We start from the raw sequence: 20,150 nt of genomic DNA, 5'->3' as shown, positions 1-20,150 counted from the left end.
GCCCGCGGCCCCGGGCGCCGTGTCTGCTGGCACGGCACCAGCCAACGCCTCCGGTGGCTTTTCTCATGTCCCAGAACAGGCTGGGCAGGAAGCTCGGTGCGTTGGTCCAGCCGGGAGCGAGGCCCCGCGGGGGAGCCCGTCCCGACACGCCAGCCCGGTGCGGAGCTCCCCGTGCCCCCGGCCCCGCGCTGCCGGCGCTTCCCAGGCACGAGGGCTCACGGGCAGCGTCGCACCGCGGGTCCCGGCCATCAGCTGGCACGGAGGCAGGTCCTGCCTGCTGCTGGTGGGATGGGGACGAGGACCTGCCTGCTCCTGGGCTGGCAGCAGGGCCCCACGTGCAGCACAGCACCGTGGCCCTGGGGAAGGGGGCTGCCACAGCCCCTCTCCTGCTGGAGGCTGCCCCGCTCCCAGCCCCAGGCACCCCCTTTTCCTCCCCCTGGTCACCTCTGCCCCGCTCTGCTCCTCACGGTGCTGGGACAGCAGCCCCCCCTCACTCTGCAGCCCCCCCACCACGGGGACCACCCTGACCCCACCGCGCTGCGCACCGCAGCGTGTGCCTCCACGCACAGCCCCAAAAGCCCCAGCACAACACCCTGCCAGCGGGGTCACGGGGACCCCCTGGCACCAGCCCCGGGCACGTGGGCACCTCCCAGCGGGGCCCTGCGTGCCCCAGCCCGACGCTCGGCCAAGCACACGGGGACGGCGCAGACCTGACGCCAGCACAACCCCCCTGCCCCGTCCGTCCGTCCGTCCCTGCCCAGGTGAGCGGCCGCCGGCAGCGTCTCCCCAGCCCACACACGCGTCCAAAGGGACACCTGGACTTTATATAAAAACCACAGACGTTTCTGCACACGCACGCGGGGCCGCGGGGGGCGAGCCGCTGCCCGCTCCCCTCCCCGGGACACAATTCACATTTTCAACGTATTAAAACCGAACCAAGCACAGAGACACGGCCCGTGCCGCGGGGGTGGCACCGCCCGGCCGCGCGCGGGGCGCCGGGTCCTGCAGCGGGACGTCACAGTGAGTCGGGGCGCGAGGGGGCTGCGGCCGCCCCCTCCTGCCCTCTGCATAGAGGGGGCCGGGGCCCCGCGGGGCAGCCGGAGCTGGGCACCGTGTCCGTCCCCGCGGCGGGGCTGCCGGGCTGGGGGAAAAGTCCCACCCGTCCCTGGAAGGCACACAGCACCTCTTGCCACCAGCACTGTCCCGAGGCGATGCCCAGGGAGCTCCCGGGGAAGCCAAACCCCTACAGGGTGACATGGGGTGGCTGGGTGGGTGCCGCGGGCGCCGGGCATGCACACACACACACAACACGGACCCCGGCCGCGGCGCCGCGGTCCGGCGAGGCTCAGCAGAGCAGAGGTGGGCGCGGGCGAGGGCTCGGCTCTCGTCCCCATCACACCACCGAGTCCTGGATCTCGGAGCCCAGGCGCACCCGGGGTCTTTGGCAGGCGGGTGACACCTCCACGAAGCTGTCCCGGACGTGGAGGGGCCTCTTCTCCGACTCGGAGAAGGCGCGCGGGGGGCCCGGGGGCTCGCGCACGGGGGTGCTGACGATGTAGTTGTCCTGCAGGGCCTGGTAGCCCTTGTGCTCGGGCGCCGCGCTGGGCAGGCTGCTGCCGTTCAGGGGCAGGCTCTCCACGGGCTTGCGGGGCGGCTTCTGCTGCCGGCCAGGCTCGCCGGGCTCCAGCAGGGCTTTCATGCCGTCGCGGTGCCGGTGCAGGAGGAAGAGGGCCAGCACGAGGACGGCGGCGGCGAAGAGCACGCACATCACCAGGAACTCGGTCCAGTAGGTCTTGCCGTCCAGCCGGGCCGCGGCGCTGCCCACGGCGGAGGTGCTGCGGGACGTGCTGACGGTCTCCGGGGCGTCGCGGCCGGCGGCCACCTTCCTGCCGGGGTCCGGCGGCCCGCGGGCCGGCTCCTGCACGCCCACGCAGTAGCTGGCCATCAGCTTGCGGAAGCCCTCCTCCAGCGACCAGCACTCGTAGGTGCCGGCCCGCTCGGGGCTGCCCACCAGGATGAGGGCCCCGTCGGGCAGCACCAGGTAGGAGGCGTTGACGGGCGCCCCGTCGTGCAGCCAGCGCCGCGACGCCAGGTTGGAGAGCAGCCGGCACGGCAGCGGCCGCACCGCGTTGGGCGGCAGCTGGACCCGCTGGCACGGGGCACCCGAGGCTGCGGAGAGAGAACCCACAGGGACATCAGCGAGGCCGCGGGGTTTGGGGTGCCGAGCAGAGCCTGGGGCGTGTGGGAGCCCCTGGGACGGCGCCAGCCCCAGGGCAGAACCCGCAGGAGCTCACCTGGGGGCAGGAGGACGCGGGGCCGGGGCTGGGAGGCGTTGGCCGGCTGGCAGAGCCGCTCCGTGTCAGCGTCCTTGATGTCCTGTGCCCAGAGCCTGCGGACAGGGGGGGTCAGGGCAGGGGGTACCATGGGGTGGGAAGGGGAGCAGCACTTACTGGGGTGTGCCACGGGGGTGGGAAGGGGGGCAGCACTTACTGGGGGTGCACTGGGGGGTGCAGGGCAGTCCTGCGGCAGGCGCCCCGGCTCCAGGCGCAGAAGGGGTCCCGCGCCAGCACGCACTCGCCGCAGCTGCGGTACAGGCTGCAGTTGGCGAAGGGCACCTGAGCCACCGCCGCGTAGGTGGCTGCGTAGACCAGGCCCTGTGGGAGGGGGCGTGGGGGGGGGTCAGCAGGCAGCCCCCCACCCCTGAGCCGTGCAGCGGGGTCAGCTCCTGCAGCCCCCCGCCCTCCCAGACCCCCAGCCCACAGACGGGCCGTGCCCTGCGTGTGCTGAGCCCGCAGCCCCCCCCGCCTCGCCCCAGCCCCGGTGCCCCGTGCCCGGCCCCTGCCTGGTCCTGGTCCAGCAGCAGCTGGAGAACGGGCTGGCCGGGGGGGAAGAGGCGGATCTCCTCGATGATGTGCACGCCGTGGTTCACGCGCACAGCCTTGTGCAGCCGCCCGTCGTCTGCAAACACAAGGGCCGTGCTGAGGGGGGGACCCGGGGGCACGCACCGCCCTGGCGCCCGCCCCGCCGGCGGCACCCACCCGTGCCCAGGAACAGGACGTCGTAGGTGCCGTGGAGGCCGCGGGCGCGGTGGACGCCGACGCGGCGGTAGCGCAGGCGGCTCTGCAGCAGCAGCGGCTGGCTGCGCACGGGGCTGTCCATCAGGAAGTGGTCCTTGATGAAGTTCAGCACCCGGTCCGGCATCTGGAGCGAGGAGTTGATCCTCAGGTGCCGCGTGTGGCTCGTGATGCACTGCGGGGAGAGGAGGGGGCTCGGTACGGGGCACGGGGCGGGCAAGCAGCCGTGCCACAGCGGCCACCAGCACCGGGTGGCACCCAGCGCCGAGGAGGCACCTACCGTGCCCGGCCGGGGCTCCGGCACGGGGCCGGTGTCCGTGTACCACTGCTGCGTCTCGCGGTTCACCTCCTTGTAGAGCCCGCCGAAGGCCCGCTGCACGCTGCGCAGGGGGAAGGCGCACACAGCCGAGCTGCCCCCGCCGCCCTTGTTCCTGGGGGGCAAAAGGCAGAGACCATGGCGGCATCAGGCACCCCGGCTCCGCCGAGCCCCCCGCGCCGCCCCGGGGCCCCCACTCACCACTGCGAGGTGAAGACCCCGTAGAAGAGCGTCTCCCTCCAGCGCGGCTCGCCCGGGGTGAGCACGAAGACGTCCTGCAGCACGTTGAAGGGGAAGCCGTCCTCGGGGTGCGAGCAGAGCAGCTGCGCCTTCAGGAAGGTCGTCCACCGCCGCTGCAGCACGCGCTCCCCGCCCTGGTCCCCCTGCGCGGCACAGCGGGTCAGGGCACGGGGCCACGGCTGCCCGGTGGCCCCCCGGGGCTGGGCGAGCGGAGCGGGGGTCTGTCCATCGGCGCCGCAGTGCCAGGGACCCAGGGGGGTGGCCCCGGTGCCGGGGAGGCACAAGCCAAGCAGCGTCTGAGGTGCCCAGGGAAAGGGGAACATGACCCAAGAGGAGGACGGGGCTTGTGTCCCCTCCGGTGAGGGAGCAGAGGAGGTGGCGAAGGGTCACTGCCACCAACGGGGCCGGTGGGAGCAGCGGGCACGAGCTGGAGCCACAGCTGCCCCAGAGGGGTCTCCCATGGGTGCTGATCCCCTCCTGGGGCGTCCAGGAACCGGGGGATGGAGATGCGCAGGGTGGTCCCACATCCCCCCCCGCCGCCCCGCGCCCACCTTGCACACGCGCGCGATGCGGGAGACGATGGTGTTCTCGAAGTAGTCGAACTCCTTGCCCGTCTCGCTGAAGAAGAAGTAGACCTTGTCGTCGTCGCCCTCGGGGTTGCCAGCGGGGAGGCTCTCCCGCAGGTAGGCTGAGCCCACGAAGACCGGGTCTGGGGACACAGGCACCCTCAGCATCGCCCCGCCGCCACCCCCATCCTCACGCCGCGGGGGATGCAGACCCCACCCCAGCTCTCACCCTGCAGCCAGTTGAGGGAGTTCTCCGTCTTGAGGGCGATGCGGCTCTCCTGGCTGCGGGAGATGGTCGGCTCGTTGCCCTGGAAGTTGCTGACGGTCCCGGCGTAGAGCTCGCCGTCTGCCAAAGGGATGCTCCCGCTGGGACCCGGCACGCGCCGCGCGGCACGGCCCCGCTCCCCCGCCGGGGTCCGCGCTGCCCCGGGCGCTGCGGGGCGGGCGGGGGTCCGGTGTGCCTTACCGACCATGACGGCCGTGGACCGGTACTCCGGGTCGAAGGGGCACCGTCCCTTCCCGTCCTCCAGCAGCACCTTCCCCGACGCGTCCCGCTCCAGGCTGAAGTGCTGCACGTTCTGCAACGGGACCGGGCTGTGAGCCGGCAGCGCCCGGGACCCCCGCGGCACACGGGGAGACCCCCCCCACAGCGGGACCCGCGGCCCCCGCCCCGCTCCCATGCTCACAACGTAGGCGCAGGCCGGGCTGAAGGCGCAGGTCCCGCAGGTGTAGAGGTGGGTGCTGTTCAGCTGCAGCAGCATCTTGATGTAGTTGTGACAGTCCCTCTGCGGGGCGAGAGGACGCGCGTCACCCCCCCGCCGCGGGCACCCCCGCACCGGGCGCTGCCCGCCCCGCTGCACCCCCCCCGCGGGGCTCACCTGGGGGTCCTTGCCCTTGAACACGCACTGCCTCTTCTTCTCCTCATCCGCACTCCACGGCAGCTGCGGGGAGGGGACGGTCACCGGGAGCCCCCCATCACCGGCTGGTCCCCACATCGCCCCCAGCATCAACGTCCTCCCCACCTCAATCGTGCCTGATGGCTGGGGCTGGGCACACCCTGCCCGGGAGGGCTGGGGCCGGGCACCCCCTGCGCTGTCCCAAGCAGCACCCGAGCGTGCGGTGGCTGGCACAGACCCCAAACGCTGCCCGGCGTGCCGGGGAGGACACCCCTGCACCAGAGCTGGCCGGGTGCCCCCCTGTGCCCCCAGGGCACCCCAGCCGCGGGGGCTCCGTGGTCCCGCCGTGGGCTCACCCTGCGCACCGGTGCCCCGGGCTGGAAGTGGCTGGTGTTGAGGGCGAGGAGCAGCTCGCGTGCCCCCAGGTACAGGGTGCCGCCGTCCGGGCTCAGCAGCAGGGCCGTGTAGTTGGACACGCCGGGCACCTCGAACCGCTGCACCCCGCGCTCGGCCGAGTCTGGGGACGGAGAGCGACGGGCATCAGCCCCGCGCAGCCAGCGTGGGGCAGCCCCCCGCCCCCCAGGGCCCCCGCAGCAGGGGGAGGCGGGTGCCGGGACCAGCCGCCCGTGCCAGACGCCGGGGCAGAGGCCGCGGCTGAGCCGTGCCCGCGCCCGTGGGTGGCCTGGCCCCGGAAGCCCTTCCTCTCCCGCGGCCGCTCTGAATCAGACGGGCCCGGCTGTGTCAGCGGGACACGTCGGGCTGACTCACGCTGCCAACTCCCTCACCCCTGACCCCCCGCGCCCCAGGGACGCCCCCGACCTTCCCCGACCCCCTGCCTGCTCCCGCATCCCTACCGGGACGGCCCCGGGGCTCCCGTGAGCCCCTGCTGGGTGCAAGCCACGAGGGCTCGAGGTGCTGCGGGGCCGGACCCTGCTCCTCTCCCCCTCCTGCTGCGCCACGAGCCCCGGCTGCCGCTGGACGGGGCGGCATCTCCCCCGTCCCCGGGGGCTCCGCTGGGGCCCAGCTCCTGCCCCGGCTCTCCGGCAGCAGCGCAGAGGGAGGGGTGCTGACCCCCCCCCCAGGGCATCCCCCCGTGAGGGGTCCCACGCCCCAGCACCGGGGCGATGCCGCCAGCAGCGAGCACGGCCCGGCGCAGGCAGCGGGGGGGCAGCGGGGGCCCCTGTGCCCTGCAGAGCTGCCCCGGCCCGGGGAGCCGGTGCCGGCTGCCAGGGGACCTGTTAGGACAAGACCTGCTTCTTCCAGACAAACCTGCTGGAGGCACATCCAGCGCTTCCAGGGGAGCAGCTCGCCAGCTCCTCCCTCCCACCAGCCGCGAGCCCCACGGACCGTGCACCCCAGCTCCGCCGGTGCCACCGCGGTGGCCGGCCCGCACCCCCTGCCCCGCTCCTGCCGTTGGGACCCCCGGGTACTGCCCGCGAGCTGCAGCCCCCGCAGCCAAAGCAGCCGCTGCCGGTGGGCAGAGCTGGGCCAGAACCGGTCTGTGCAGGCAGGGCCGGGCAGCGCGGCACAGCGCGGCACGACGCCGAGCTGGGCTGTCCCGAGGCTCCCGTCCAGCTCGGCGGGTCCCAGATCCGCTGGTGCCACCACAACCGTGGCCAGCGGTCACGGGAGCACGTGGCGAGGCCACGTCCACGCTGAGGAGCCACAGCTCCCAGCTGCCCGCACCTCGCTGCCAGAGCCGGCCCGGCCCAAACCACGGCCCCCTCCCAGGCCGCCCAGCCGGCCGCCAGCACGGCACGGCCCCGCTGGCCAGCAGCAGCTGGATTTAGCCACCTTGGCAGCGCAGCCAGCCCAGACACACGTGGGCGGCCCCCGTCGTGCTGCAGCCCCAGTGCCGGACGATGGAGCTGGGCCCAGCAGCTGCTGGTGCCGAGCCCGAGCTGCCCGTGGAGCCGCCCCGCTGCCACGCCAGCTGCCGGGGGGGCTCTGCCCGGTGACAGGGGGCTGCAGGCCAGGACCCCCATTGCGAGGGGCTCTGCCTGGCCGAGCAGCCCCCCGCCCGCCCTTCCCCGGCCCCTGCCCCAGCGCAGCCCCGAGCCCTGCCAGGGCCGTGCCGCTGATGGGGGCTGCGGCGCGAGGCTGGGCTCGGCACGGCGAGGGGCTGCGCGGCGCCCCGGGGACGCGGCTGAGCGGGAGGGGGCTGCGGGTGCTCGGCCACCCAAACGAGAGCGAACCCACCCGGCAGAGCAGGCAGAGCCCCCGCAGCCGGCTCTCCCCGTCCCACGCCCGCACGGGATGCGGCTGCCACCGCTGCCCTGCGTGCGGGGACACGAGCACCCCTGGGTGCCCCGGACCCTCGGCGGGAGGGACGCGGCCCCACGGCAGCCCCGGGGCTCTGCCCGCTGCTGCACCCCACTGCCCCACGTCCCCCCCGTGTCCCTGGGGAGCGCGGCCGCCCCCGGCCCCAGCCCACGGCGTGACACGAGCCCCGGCTCGCTGGGCTGGCTGCGAGGGTGCTGTGCGGCCCCAGCACCCCCGGCTGGCACAAGGCGTTCCCACGCGGGGCCACCCTGTCCCGCGGCGTGGGGAGGCGGGGGGGGACACCCGGGGGGATGCGGGGGGGACCCACCGGAGCCGGCACTCACCGTAGGGCAGGCTGACCCGCGGGACGGGCTCCTGCGCCGCCGAGAGCAGCAGCAGCGTCGCCGCCAGCACCGAGCGCACCGGGACGGGCAGCACCGGCCGCGCCGCCATCCCGAGCCGAGCCGAGCCGGGCCGGGCGCCGCAGACCTGCGGGGGGAGAGAGGGGCTCAGCGGCTCGGCCCCGGCACCGCCCCGTCCCGTCCCGCCGCCGTGCCCGAGCGGGCGGGGGCAGCCGGAGGCTGGACGGGACGGGGCGGACCAACGCGTGAAGCCCAGCCCAGCCCCGTACCGAGCCGTTACCGACTGCCCGGGACCGTTCCGGGCTGCCCTGAGCCGTGCCGGTGCCCCGGGCGGGGCGGGCAGCTCGGAAGAGGAGGCGGCCGGTTCCTCGCCGGCACCGCCCCCGTTCCGCCCCGCCCCCGGCGGCACCCGGTGCCGTGAGCTTCCCCGCAGTGCCCCGGCCCTCCCGCCCGGTGCCGGGGGGGGGACACGGGGCTTTGTGCCGTGCACCGACAGCTGCCCCGGGACCGGGGGTCTGCCCTGCACCCCCACCCCTCTCCCTGCGCAGAGAGGACCAGTGGGCTGGGGGACGTCTGCCCTGGGGATGTCTGTCTGTCCTGGGGACATCTGTGTGTTCTGGGGATGTCTGTCTGTCCTGGGGATGTCTGTCTGTCTGTCCTGGGGACAGCTCAGCCCCAAGGCCGCTGCCAGAGCCTGTGGCCGTGCCGGGAGCGCTGCTGCTCCCGCAGCCCCTCGGCTCCAGCTTTGCTCCATCTCCGCTCCCTGCAGAGGCTTTCCCCAGCGGTGCAGTCACCCTGTGTGCAGTGGGCCATGGTCTCTACTGGGGGCTGTGGTCTGTACTGGGGGCTGTGGTCTCTACTGGGAGCTGTGGTCTCTGCTGGGAGCTGTGGTCTCTGCTGGAGGCTGCGGTCTCTACTGGGAGCTGTGGTCTCTACTGGGAGCTGTGGTCTCTGCTGGGAGCTGTGGTCTCTGCTGGGAGCTGTGGTCTCTGCTGGAGGCTGCGGTCTCTACTGGGAGCTGTGGTCTCTACTGGGGGCTGTGGTCTCTACTGGGAGCTGTGGTCTCTGCTGGGGGCTGTGGTCTCTACTGGGGGCTGTGGTCTCTACTAGGAGCTGTGGTCTCTACTGGGAGCTGTGGTCTCTGCTGGGGGCTGTGGTCTCTACTAGGAGCTGTGGTCTCTACTGGGAGCTGTGGTCTCTACTGGGGGCTGTGGTCTCTACTGGGAGCTACGGTCTCTACTGGGAGCTGTGGTCTCTGCTGGGGGCTGTGGCCCCTGCCCCGGCACAGCCCAGCACTCCCTGCCCTCCCTCGGGGCACAGCACAGCCAGGCAGCCCCATGGGGCAAAGCTGGCCAGCACCAGTGTCCACACAGGGCAGCACCCAGGGGTGCAGGACACGGTCCCTGCCAGCCCCAGCGGCCTGTCCCTGGGGGTCTGGGGTGAGCGTGGTGCGGGCAGAAACACACGCAGACCCCAGAGAACCGCCGGCTGGGCCAGCAGCCGCCATGGCAACGCGTTATTAATGACAGCTGCCTCTACTGCCATGGCAACGGGGGGAAAGGGTCTCGCAGCCCGCAGCGATCCTGGGGCCGGGGCTGCCCCGCTGCTGCCCTCCCCACGCGGGGCACAGCTTCACACCACCCTGCTCAGCCAGCCCCGGTGCCCCGGGCCATCACCACCCCACCGGCGGGACCCCCACGAGCCCCCCGCCCACGAGAAGCGCACCCCACGCTCCTGGGGTGGCTGTGCCCACGCTCCCATGCTCTGCCCGCCCGGCACTGCCGGCCGGTGCCCGCTCCCCAGGCCGTACCTGGCGCTCAGGGGCTGCGGGCAGTGCCCCTGCCCCCTCCTCGGCTCGGTCCCTTCCTGCTCCCACTACGCTCCCGACGTCCCTTCCTGGGCCGGGGACAGCCCCGCGGCTCCACCCCACCTGCCTTATCAGCACCCTTTGCCCGGGAAGTGCCGCAGACGGGACAGGGCTCCCTGCGTCACGGAGCCGGGCACGTCACCCCGCGTGGGGTGGCAGCAGACACTCGCCCCCGCAGCCACGGCCCCCTCTGCCCCACGGCACCCGGGGGTCCCTGGGGACCCGGCCATCGCCTGCGCGTGGCCGTGGGAGCACCGTGCCAGCACCCCAGGGTGTGATGGCATGCAGCGACGGGACCCCCCCCCGCGGGGAGGCCGGCTGCTGTCGGGTGGGCAGCGAGGGAGGGCAGGCAGTGAGCAGGCAGCGCAGGCAGCGAGCGGGCAGCGGAGCAGGCCAGAGCCTGCGCCTTTAAGCGCGGGCTGCACGGCGCTCCCCAGCGCTGCTGGCAGCCGGGCCTGTTTACGCCGAGCTCCCCTCCGCCTGCCCACGCAGCTGCCAGCGCGGGGCAGCGCCGGGGGCACCCGCGGCACCCTGCCCTGCCCGCGCGTGTGGGTGCCTGCGCGGCTCTGCAGGTACCGGCACGCACCGGCGCGGCAGCCGCCCCCCGCCGCAGCCCACCCTCCGGCTGGCGATGGGGAAACGGCTCGGGGTGCCAGGCCCGGGCAGCACCCAAAACCCGTGGCCCCGGGGTCACCGGGCGGGCGGGGCGGTGGTTTCTGCACCCAGTTCCCACGCCAGCGCCCGCCGCCCTGTCCCCGCGGGCGGTGGGTGCCTGGGAAGGCGGCCCCGGAGCCGGGCGCTGCTGCCTGCGAGGAGCGGGGCAGGGGCTGCGTGTGCCCCGCGCTGCTGCTGCTGCTGCCCCAGCGCGGGCAGAGTGCGGGCAGAGTGCGGGCAGCAGCGCGGGCACATCCCCTGCTCACAGACCCGCACCCGGCTCGCACCCAGCCTACGCGCACGGGCTCTTCCTCCCTCCCCGCACCTCCCGGGGCTCCCCGCCCACCCCCGGCCCGGCTCGCTGCTGGAGGCTGCCAGACAGCACAGGCCCCCCCTCCTGAGCCCCCCCACCCGCAGCCTCCTCCCCGCACACACCGAGCACAAGCGCTTCACGCACACCTGCGCCCGCGCCTGATTCACGCACAGATGCTCCAGCCCCAGCTGCTCGGCGCCCGCAGCTCCGAGCACCGCGTGTCCCAGGGGAGCTGGGCTGGCTCCGACGGCACCGCCGCGGTCCCCACGGCACGGAGCAGCGCGGCGCAGCCACCCCGGCTCTGCTTCGCCGCGCCCCGCAGCCGGCGGGCCCAGGGGAGAGGCCCCGCTCGGGACGAGGGGCAGGGGCTGGGGCAGCCGCCAGCCCGTGGTGCAGGAGGGCAAAGCCCGGTGCTGGCCCCAGCGCAGGGCCCACAGGGCATGGCCAGCCGGGCAGGGCACCCCACTGGGCCCAGGGACCCCGGGGCATCCTCCCCGTCCCGTGGGCACGGCCGTGCCACCCTGCCTGAGCCAAGGGCCTCCCACGGGCCCTGCTCTCTGCCCCTCTGGCTGCCACACAAAGCCTGGCTGCCCCCGTGCCCCCCAGCCAGCGCTGACCCCACTGCCAGGACCTCCCGGCCGGGGTGTCGGTGCCTGACGGTGGCATGCAGCCAGCCCCACACCGCCCCACGGCATCCCCTCTGCCCCGGGCACCCCCGGACCCGGCCCGTCATGCACCGCACAAAACGCGCCCATCCCATCGCCCCCATGGCTCCCCTGCCCCACGCTCCTGCACGACATCGGGCTCGGCTCTGGGCGCTACGGGGTATCCCCGGGTCCAGCTCCCCCCCTCAGTGCCAGCCCCCAGAGACCCCCCAGCCCTCCCCGCGTCCCCGAGCCCCAGGGCTGCTTGGGCACCCCACAGCACCGCCAGCGGCCGCACGCCTGGGACACGCAGCACGTGTGCTGCCCGCGAGTGCCCACGGCACACCCACACACGTGGGACACGCAGCACACACGCGTGCCCCACACCTGGCGCCGAGCGTGCACACACGCCTCCTGACGAGCACCCCGCAACACACGTCCAGAGCACCCAGCGTGCACTTCCGCACGCTCGGCCGAGCGTAACACACCCCCGCCACGCACGTAAACACACGCGGGGAGGCTGGCGGGCTGCACACACCCCGCACGGCAAACACACGCCTGGGAACAGCCCCGCGCCGCGGGTGGGCAGCGCCCCGAACGCGCCGGCACCCCGTGAGCACACGTGTGTGCACACACACGCGCACACACATGTGCACACACACACGTACATGCACACACACGCACACAGACACGCGCGGACACGCACACACGTGTGCACACGCACACATACACACACGCACACATACACACACGCACACACACAGGCGCACACGCACCCCCAGGCTCTCCGCCCCCCGCCCCGCACACGTGCACACGCAGCCCCCCCCCGCGCAGCCTCGTGCACGCGCACACACGCACACGCACACTCACCCCCCCCCCCCCCCGCCCCGTGCCCGGTGCGCCCCGCCCGCCCCGGTGCCCCCCGCCCGCTGCTCACCGGCTCGGCGGCGGGTGCGGGCCCCGGCGGGTGCGGGGGCGGTGGCGGGGTCCCCGCCCGCGGCGGGGCGCGGGGCGGCTCCGGGCGGCTCCGGCTGCTCCGCCCGCCGCTCGCAACAAAGGGCCGCCCCGCCCGGCCGCCCCCGCCCCGACTCCCGCTCCGCCACCGCTGCGGGCGGCCCCCCCGGCGGGGGTCGGGGGGCAGGAGCCCGGGGGGGGGACTCCTGGCTCGGGGGGGGGGGTGTCAGTCCCGAGGGGTGCGGGAGCTGCGGGGGCCCTGGCTCAGCGTCAGGGGAGGGGAGCCCCGGTGTGGGGCTGTCGCTGTCCCCCACCGGGGTGACACCGGCCCCGGGCTGGCGCTGGTGCCCCCCAGCCAGGGTGGCCGCGAGCTGCCCCCCGAGGGGCTCGGCAGCGCCAGGGGATGGAGGGGAGCGGGGCTTTGGGGGGGGTGGGAGCCTGCGGGGAGGGGGCGGCAGCGGGGCGGAGGTGCCAGTGCTGTGCGGTGGCTGCAGGGACACCCGGTGCCCGTGCCCGTGCCCCCAGGTGTCGCCGGCAGGTCCTCGTGGTGACAGCCGGCCCCGGGGTGTTGGGGCAGCACGTGGCTCCGGGCGGCTCGCGGTGACACACGGCTCGGCGGGTTTCGGGGTGGCCCACGGCTCCGGGTGTCCCCACGGCTCCGGGTGTCCCCACGGTGACACGCGCGGGGCTGGAGGCTGCTGGCTGCGTGCCGGCGGTGCGCAGCGCTGCCGGAGCCTGCTGGGCACGGGAGGAGCCGGTGGCCCTGGCAGGGGCTGGCAGGGGTGGAGGTAGCCGTGCCCCGGGCACAGAGGGGCGAGCGGGGCAGGGGGCTGCACCGTGAGGGTGTGATGGGGCAGGACACGCAGCTGGGCTGCAGTGGGGGGGTCCAGCAGGGAGAGACCCCCCCGTCCCTGGGGCAGAGCTGCCAGCGCTGTGGGCACCGACCTGACGGCGCTGGGCCGGGGTCCTGGGCAGGGGTCCCAGGGCCAGCCAGCCGTGGCCCCGCAGCCCCCTTCCTGGGCGTCCTTCCAGCCTGGCCGTGCAGCGTGCAGTTCCCATCCCTCCTCCTGCCCCCGAGCGCTGCCATCTGCCCGCCTGCGCCACCGAGCCCCTCGGCAGCCCGGCTGCTCCTCCTGCCGTTACACCGTGTCCCCACAGCAGCCGTGTCGCCTCGGCTCGGGCAGCGCGGGCAGCCCTTGGCCGTGCCACAGGCAGCTGCCCGCCCCGTGCACCCCTGGGCCTGGGGGTGCGTGTGGTGTGGCTGGTAGGGGCTGTGCCACTGCCCCACGGCCCGTGCCATCCCTGCCCCATGGCCTGTGCCATCCCCGGCCTATGGCCTGTGCCATCCCTGGCCCACGCCGCTGCCCGGCAGCCCCAGGGAGGCAGCCTGGTGCAAAGGAGGGGGGCTGCAGCCCCCCAGCCTGCAGGCTACAGCTCAGAGCGGTGCCAGCGAGGGAGACCCACGTCTGGGGACAGCACCGCTCGCCTGAGGACACACCGGGCATTACCCACTGGGCATGGGGCTCCCTTCAGCCTCCCACCCAGAGCCCCCTCCCGCGGGCACGGGGATGCGGGTGGGCAGGGGTGCACACGGGGGCAGACCCCCCCCCAGCTCCTTGCCCATCTCCTGGCTGGGCTCTCCATGCCCCCCACCCGCCCGAGCCGGATCCGTCCTGGGACACGTCGCTCCCTGGAGCTGGGCCCTGGCCCTCGGCACCCAGCCCTGCCAGCCCCCCCGGGCACCCCCCCGGGGCCGGCCGCGCTCGGGGGAAGCTGGTTTGGCCGCGGCCTGGGGTGTGCGGCTGGGCCCCGGCCAGGGCTGGGCCCCTTTGTTTGAAGGCAGCGCTGCCCTGGGACGGTGCCACATGGCCGCTCCCGGCAGCGCGGCCGGGCCTGCGCGCCGCGGGGGGACGGCCACCGCGCTGGCGTGACCCCGGCCCTGCACGGGCTGCGGGCGCTGGGCGGCCCTGACCGCGGGGCCAGGGCGAGGGCAGCCGGGGGGGCACCGCTGTGGATGGGCGCAGCCCCCCGGGCCCTGCGCTTGGGGGGGGCACTGCCCACTGCCCCGCTGCGGGCGGGACGGGGTGCCACGGGGAGGGCACCCAGGACCCCAGCGCTGCCCCGGGGCAGGGGTGCCGCCCCCCCCAGCGCCTGGCAGCCCCTCAGGCTCCTGCTCTGGTTAATGTTAAAGCCGGGCAGACGTCAGCGCGCCCGGCCCTGCCTCCCCCCAGCCCCTCCAGCTCCAGGACTGTTTTTCCTCCGCCAGCGGGATCTGCCCATCCCCTGCGGCTAAAAAAAGCCCTTGGCTTGGCCCGTGCGGAGGGACAGCAAACCTCGGGGGCCAGCCAGCCTCCTGCCCGCCCTGGCACACCTCCTGCACGTTCTCGGGGTGCCCCTGCGGTGCATGAAACCCCCCCCCCCTCAATTCTGGGGTCAAGCGAGGCGAAGGTCCCCCGGGGCAATGGTGGCAGCTGCCCTCCCCGTCCCGCTGGGACCAGCTGCCCCGTGTCACGCGCTGGCACCGCTCGTGCCTATGTAGGGAAAGCCTGAGCCCGCGTGTCCCCAACCCACACGTGTCCCCACGGGGACCACCGCAAACCCTCCTGCTCCTCACCCCCCAGGGTGGGACACCCACAGTGTGTGTGGGGGGGCACACGTGCCACCCCTCGCACCCCCCCTTGCCCTTGCCCAAGGACCCCGCTGAAAGCTGATCCCGGTCACCTTGTGCTTTGGCACCGGTTGTGCCCAGCAAGTGGCATCACACCCCCCCCCGTGATGGGTGACGCGGGGAGGGGGTGGCACCCTCCTGCCTTGCACCCCCCGGGAGGGCATCGGGGGTTTTGAAGTGGGGTGCGGTGGGTGATGGGGGGATGAAGCAACTGCCCGGTCCCCCCCCGTGGGGACCCCGCGCGGGCCCGTTCGGGCCCGCGCGGGGCCCCACGGGGGGGGCCCGGGCATGCACCGCCCCGGGGAGGAGCAACCCGAGTCCCCGTCCCCCCGCCGCCGTCGTGTCCGCCCCGTCGCAGCCCGCCATGGCCGCCCGCTGCCTCCGCGCCGCCCCGGCGCTGGCCCGATGCCCCCTCCCCACCGCCGCCGTGGGGCAGCGCCGGCATTGTGAGTGGGGGGGACCGGGGAGGGGGGCGGAGGGACCCCCCCGGGGGCTTTGGGGACGGTATGGCGGGTGCTTGGGGTTTGGGGGTTGGGGGGGGGGGGTTGCAACCGGATCCGACCCCCCGCGCACAGCCGGTACCGAGGGGGGGGTTGATACCGGTCCCGGACCCACGCGGGGGTTTACACGCGGATCTGGTCCCGGGGGGGGTTTGGTACCGGTCCCGGACCCACGCGGGGTTTACACGCGGATCTGGTCCCGGGGCGGGGGGGTTGCGATCGGTCCCGGACCCACGCGGGGTTTTACGCCCGGGTCTGGTCCCGGGGGGGTTTGATACCGGTCCCCGTTCCACGTGGGGTTTGGCAGCCCGGCTTGTACCCGCTTTGACCCTGGAGGAGGTTGTTCCTGGTCCCGGTCCCACGCGGGGTTTTTCAGCCCCACGTACAGCCCGGCGTGGCCCCCAGTGGGGCTGGTTCCTGGTCCCGGACCCACGCGGGGTTTTGCCACCCGATCTGCAGCCCGGCTTGGCCCCCAGAGGCGTTTGCTCCTGGTCCCGGTCCCCCGCAGAGCTCTGCAGCCCCGCTGCACCCAGATCCCACCCCCAAGGGGGTTGCTCCTGGTCCCAGTCCCACACGGGGTTTTGTAGCCCGACCCACAGCCAGGTTTGGCACCCAGAGGGGTTCACGCCTGGTCCCAGTCCCATGGGGGTATTTGCACCCCAGCTTGCCCCCGGGTCTGGCCCCAAGAGGGGTTTGCTCTGGGTCCTGTGCAGGGTTTTGTGCTCCAGCTTGTACCCGGGTCTGGCCCCAGCAGGTTTGCGCCTGGTCCCGGTCCTGGTCTCACGTGGGGCTTTGCAGCCCAGCTTGCCCCCGGGTCCTGCCCCGAGAGGGGTGCACACCCCGTCCCGGTCCCGCTCCCACAGGGGGTTTTGCTCCCTGACCTGTGCCCAAGCCCGGCCCCGAGCAGGGCTGGTGCCATGAACCGGCCCAGACCCCAGCGGGGTTTGTGCCCCGACCTGCCCCTGGCCCTGGGCAGGGTGGCACCCAGCCGTGCCAGACGGGGCCTCGTGGTCCCCATGGGATTGCTCCTGGCCCCGAGCCAGGGTGCAGAGCTGTGGTGCCGGGTGTGCGCCCCTAAGGCCCCGCCGCCGCTCCCCAGATGCCGACAAGCGGATCAAGGTGGCCAACCCGGTGGTGGAGATGGACGGAGACGAGATGACGCGCATCATCTGGGCCTTCATCAAGGAGAAGGTACCGGGGTCCTGCCCGGGCAGCCGGCGGGCGCTGCGCGGGGAGCGGGCGGCTGTGGTACAGGCGGTCCCTGCGCGCTGCCCTGTCCGTCCCTCTGTCCTCCATCCATCCATCCATCCGCCTGCAGGAAGCAGGTGGTGAAATCACCACGGCTTCAGTCAGGTCGGGACCTGGAAGCGAGGAGGTCCCGGGCAGGGGGGACCGTCCTGGGCAGGGGGGACCATCGTGTGCCGGCAGCTGGGGCTGGGCTGGGGGCCGGGGCTGGCCGTGCCACGGTGCTCCCCGGGCACCCCGCGCCGTCCCCCGCCGCTGACGCTCTCCCGGTGCCCCCAGCTCATCCTGCCCAACGTGGACGTCCAGCTCAAGTATTTTGACCTGGGGCTGCCGCACCGGGACAAGACGGACGACCAGGTCACCATCGACTCGGCGCTGGCCACGCAGAAGTACAGCGTGGCCGTGAAGTGTGCCACCATCACGCCGGACGAGGCCAGGGTGGAAGGTGGGCAGGGGGCGAGGGGGGTGCTGAGCCCCCCGGGTGTGCCCGGCCCCTCTGGGTCAGCAGTGCCTCCCCCCGTGCCAGCTCTGGTGTGTGGTGGGTCAGGGGCTGCGCCGCTGCCTGGGCTGGGGACCCCGTGCTCAGTGCTGTGCCCCCCGCCCCGGGGTGCTGTGGGGACCCTGCGGGCGTGGGGACAGACCCGAGAGCCCACGCCGGCTGTCCCTGTCTGCTGGGCCAGCAGCGGGCTCTGGCAGCAGCCCACGGCACGGAGGAGCCGGGGGGGCTGGCAGGGGCTGGGTGGCTGCTGGGGCTGTGCCCGGCGGGGGGGTCCCTCACTCTGTGCACCCCAGAGTTCAAGCTGAAGAAGATGTGGAAGAGCCCCAACGGCACCATCCGGAACATCCTGGGGGGGACGGTGTTCCGGGAGCCCATCATCTGCAAGAACATCCCGCGCCTGGTGCCTGGCTGGACCAAGCCCATCACCATCGGCAGGCACGCGCACGGCGACCAGGTGAGCCCCGCGCCGCGGCTGCCCTGGCACGGGGGTGTCCGGCCGGGCCCTGCCCCACGCTCTGCCCTGCCCCTCGCAGTACAAAGCCACCGACTTTGTGGTGAACAAATCCGGCACGTTCAAGATGGTCTTCACGCCGAAGGACGGCAGCGGGGCGAAGGAGTGGGAGGTGTACAACTTCCCCGGCGGCGGCGTGGGCATGGGCATGTACAACACGGACGAGGTACCGGGGCGGGCTGGGGATGGCAGGAGGGGTCCCCGTGGGGTGGCATGCCCTGCCAACCGTGGTGGACCCTGCCAGGCGGTCGGGACGGGGGTCCCACGGGGGTCCGTGCGCTTCCCTTGCAGTCCATCTCGGGCTTCGCTCACAGCTGCTTCCAGTACGCCATCCAGAAGAAGTGGCCTCTCTACATGAGCACCAAGAACACCATCCTGAAGGCCTACGACGGGCGCTTCAAAGACGTCTTCCAGGAGATCTTTGAGAAGTACGGACTTGGAGGAGCTCGGGCTGCTGGAGCCCCTCCTGGGGGGGCATCACCCTGGGGTGGCAGTGGGCCTGGGGTGGGCACGGCTGACGCCTGCCCTGGGCTCCCAGGCACTACAAGACGGAGTTCGACAAGCTGAAGATCTGGTACGAGCACCGGCTCATCGACGACATGGTGGCCCAGGTGCTCAAGTCCTCCGGCGGCTTCGTGTGGGCCTGCAAGAACTACGATGGGGACGTCCAGTCGGACATCCTGGCCCAAGGTGGGGTGGCAGGAGGGTGGTGTGGGGCAGGTTGGGGTGGTGTGAGGTGGTGTGGGGTGGCGTGGGGTGGGTTGGGGCGGTGTAGGGCGGTGTGGGGTGGCAGGAGAGGGTGGTATGGGTCAGTGTGGGGTGGGCTGCACGCAGTCACCCTCCCGGGGCCGCCCCGACCCCGTCCTGCCGCAGGCTTTGGCTCCCTGGGGCTCATGACCTCCGTCCTGGTGTGTCCGGACGGGAAGACCATCGAGGCGGAGGCGGCCCACGGCACCGTCACCCGCCACTACCGGGAGCACCAGAAGGTGGGTGCGCTCTGCCCTGGGGGCGCTGCCCGCGGCGTGGTGCCCGCGGCGGGGGGCTGAGCGCTCGCTCTGCGCAGGGCCGACCCACCAGCACGAACCCCATCGCCAGCATCTTCGCCTGGACGCGGGGCCTGGAGCACCGGGGCAAGCTGGACAGTAACCCCGACCTCATGAAGTGAGTGGGGTGGGGGCACCCCGGGGTGGGGGATGCTGCCTGCAGCCGCCCCCGGCCGCGGTGGGGTCCGTGGCACAGGACCCCACACAGTGCCGCCGTCCCCAGGTTCGCCCAGACGCTGGAGAAGGTCTGCGTCGCCACGGTGGAGAGCGGGACGATGACCAAGGACCTCGCCGGCTGCATCCACGGCGGCCTCGCCAAGTACGTGCGGCTGCCGGGGCGGAGCGGCCGGCTGCCACGACAGCAGGCTGGCCACCGGGGTGGCCATGGGACGGTCCCTGGGGACTCGGGGTGTCTATTTACAGCTCGTGGGGTCAGGCCAGGCAGGGGCCACGTCTCGCTGTGGCAGGGACGTCCCGGGTGGGGGGAGCGGGCAGGGACGAGACATCCCGGCTGCGGGACCCCTCCAGCCCCTCTCCGTCCCCGCAGCGTGAGGCTGAACGAGCACTTTGTGAACACCACCGACTTCCTGGACGCCATCAAGAACAACCTGGACAAGGCCCTGGCCAAGCAGTAGGGGGGCAAGGGGGGGCCACCCGGCCCCGGCGTAACCGCGACGGACGGGGACCCGGCGCTGCCTCCAGCCCAACACGGCTCAGGAACAGTCGAATCATTTTTATAAGCAGTTTTCTTACCAGTGTTTTTAAAGCCTTCCTAGCAGGGGTGTGTAGGACTGGGGGGTGCCAGGGGGGGCCTGTCCCGCACTGATCCGTGTACCCCCCAGCTCGCGGTGCCAGCAGCCATTAAACACCTCACTGGCCCACGGCCCGTGGTGGCCCGGGAGGCAACTGAAGAACACATGTTTATGGGGATTATCGCTGAACAACTCCAAAGCGGGGAGGTGAAACGGGGCAGGGCTCTGCACTGGGGCGGCTGCCGAGGGGGGGGACACTAGGGAGCCACACAGCCCCTGCGCCCCAGCTCCAGCAGTGACCCCAGCCCCCCACCTTGTGCCGCAGCCGCCTGGGGCTGCCTCCCCCCGGCAAAGACCCCTCGGCTCGGCCTCGCCAGCCCGTCCTCACCCAGCATGGGGAGTCACGGCTTTTTGGTACCGGGGCTGTGGTAGCATGTGGGGGGCGGAGCACGGAGGGGGCTGTGGGGAGCAGTGGGGGTCCAGGCTGCTGAACGCTGCAGCCGCCTCCATCCTGCCCCAAGGCTGGAGGGAGTTCCTGCCCCAGGGGGAGAAGGTGATGGGAAGGGTGGGGGGCACCCTGGGGGGTGGCTGGGGGCTGGCAGCCTGGGGGACTGAGCGGTGCCACCCCAGGGAGCATGGTGGGACACGTGCCTGCACTTGGCCACCTGCAGCATGTGCAGGGGGGTCAGCGTGGGGGGTCCCGGACCCTGTGCCAGCCCCATGGCTTGTCCCCAGCTCCTGGGCCTGCAGGAGGCACCGGTGCCTGGCACAGGGAGCGATGCTG

At 73.5% G+C, this 20,150-nt stretch overlaps 2 protein-coding genes across 3 annotated transcripts; one reads left to right on the top strand and one right to left on the bottom strand.

Annotated features, from left to right (window-relative positions):
- Positions 1 to 805: 805 nt before the first annotated feature.
- SEMA4B (semaphorin 4B) lies at positions 806 to 9,577 on the bottom strand. Of its 2 annotated transcripts, none has more exons than XM_068410267.1 (15): positions 9,527 to 9,577; positions 7,699 to 7,843; positions 5,449 to 5,609; positions 5,075 to 5,137; positions 4,883 to 4,981; positions 4,663 to 4,774; positions 4,426 to 4,542; positions 4,182 to 4,339; positions 3,592 to 3,773; positions 3,355 to 3,505; positions 3,039 to 3,249; positions 2,843 to 2,958; positions 2,491 to 2,654; positions 2,295 to 2,389; positions 806 to 2,169 (listed from the first exon to the last, which is right to left on the bottom strand). In XM_068410267.1, the coding sequence occupies exons 2-15, from the start codon at positions 7,805 to 7,807 to the stop codon at positions 1,394 to 1,396; spliced, it is 2,514 nt and encodes an 837-aa protein (XP_068266368.1). In that variant the 5' UTR covers positions 7,808 to 7,843; positions 9,527 to 9,577; the 3' UTR covers positions 806 to 1,393. The 2 variants fall into 2 exon arrangements, with proteins under 2 accessions (XP_068266368.1, XP_068266366.1); XM_068410265.1 differs by lacking the exon at positions 9,527 to 9,577 and adding an exon at positions 7,986 to 8,036.
- A 5,534-nt stretch (positions 9,578 to 15,111) lies between these two features.
- On the top strand, positions 15,112 to 19,528 carry IDH2 (isocitrate dehydrogenase (NADP(+)) 2). Its single transcript, XM_068409955.1, has 11 exons — positions 15,112 to 15,262; positions 16,416 to 16,507; positions 16,841 to 17,006; positions 17,354 to 17,514; positions 17,594 to 17,737; positions 17,863 to 17,999; positions 18,110 to 18,261; positions 18,445 to 18,557; positions 18,635 to 18,732; positions 18,838 to 18,933; positions 19,162 to 19,528. Exons 1-11 carry the CDS (start codon positions 15,181 to 15,183, stop codon positions 19,247 to 19,249), a joined length of 1,329 nt encoding a protein of 442 aa, XP_068266056.1. The 5' UTR covers positions 15,112 to 15,180; the 3' UTR covers positions 19,250 to 19,528.
- The last annotated feature ends 622 nt before the right edge of the window (positions 19,529 to 20,150 follow it).

This window comes from Nyctibius grandis, chromosome 11, assembly GCF_013368605.1.
Source record: "Nyctibius grandis isolate bNycGra1 chromosome 11, bNycGra1.pri, whole genome shotgun sequence".
Classification (NCBI taxonomy): domain Eukaryota; kingdom Metazoa; phylum Chordata; class Aves; order Nyctibiiformes; family Nyctibiidae; genus Nyctibius; species Nyctibius grandis.
This window is presented reverse-complemented; position numbering and strand designations above follow the sequence as displayed.

Excerpts from the sequence above, each read along its gene's own strand:
- IDH2 (XM_068409955.1), top strand. The coding sequence starts at position 15,181 with ATGGCCGCCCGCTGCCTCCGCGCCGCCCCGGCGCTGGCCCGATGCCCC. Across the intron at positions 17,007-17,353 it reads GGACGAGGCCAGGGTGGAAG|AGTTCAAGCTGAAGAAGATG; the intron begins GTGGGCAGGGGG and ends TGTGCACCCCAG. Across the intron at positions 17,738-17,862 it reads GCATGTACAACACGGACGAG|TCCATCTCGGGCTTCGCTCA; the intron begins GTACCGGGGCGG and ends CTTCCCTTGCAG.
- SEMA4B (XM_068410267.1), bottom strand. The coding sequence starts at position 7,807 with ATGGCGGCGCGGCCGGTGCTGCCCGTCCCGGTGCGCTCGGTGCTGGCG. Across the intron at positions 3,250-3,354 it reads CGGAGCCCCGGCCGGGCACG|TGCATCACGAGCCACACGCG; the intron begins GTAGGTGCCTCC and ends CTCTCCCCGCAG. Across the intron at positions 2,390-2,490 it reads CACCCCCCAGTGCACCCCCA|GCTCTGGGCACAGGACATCA; the intron begins GTAAGTGCTGCC and ends CCCTGTCCGCAG.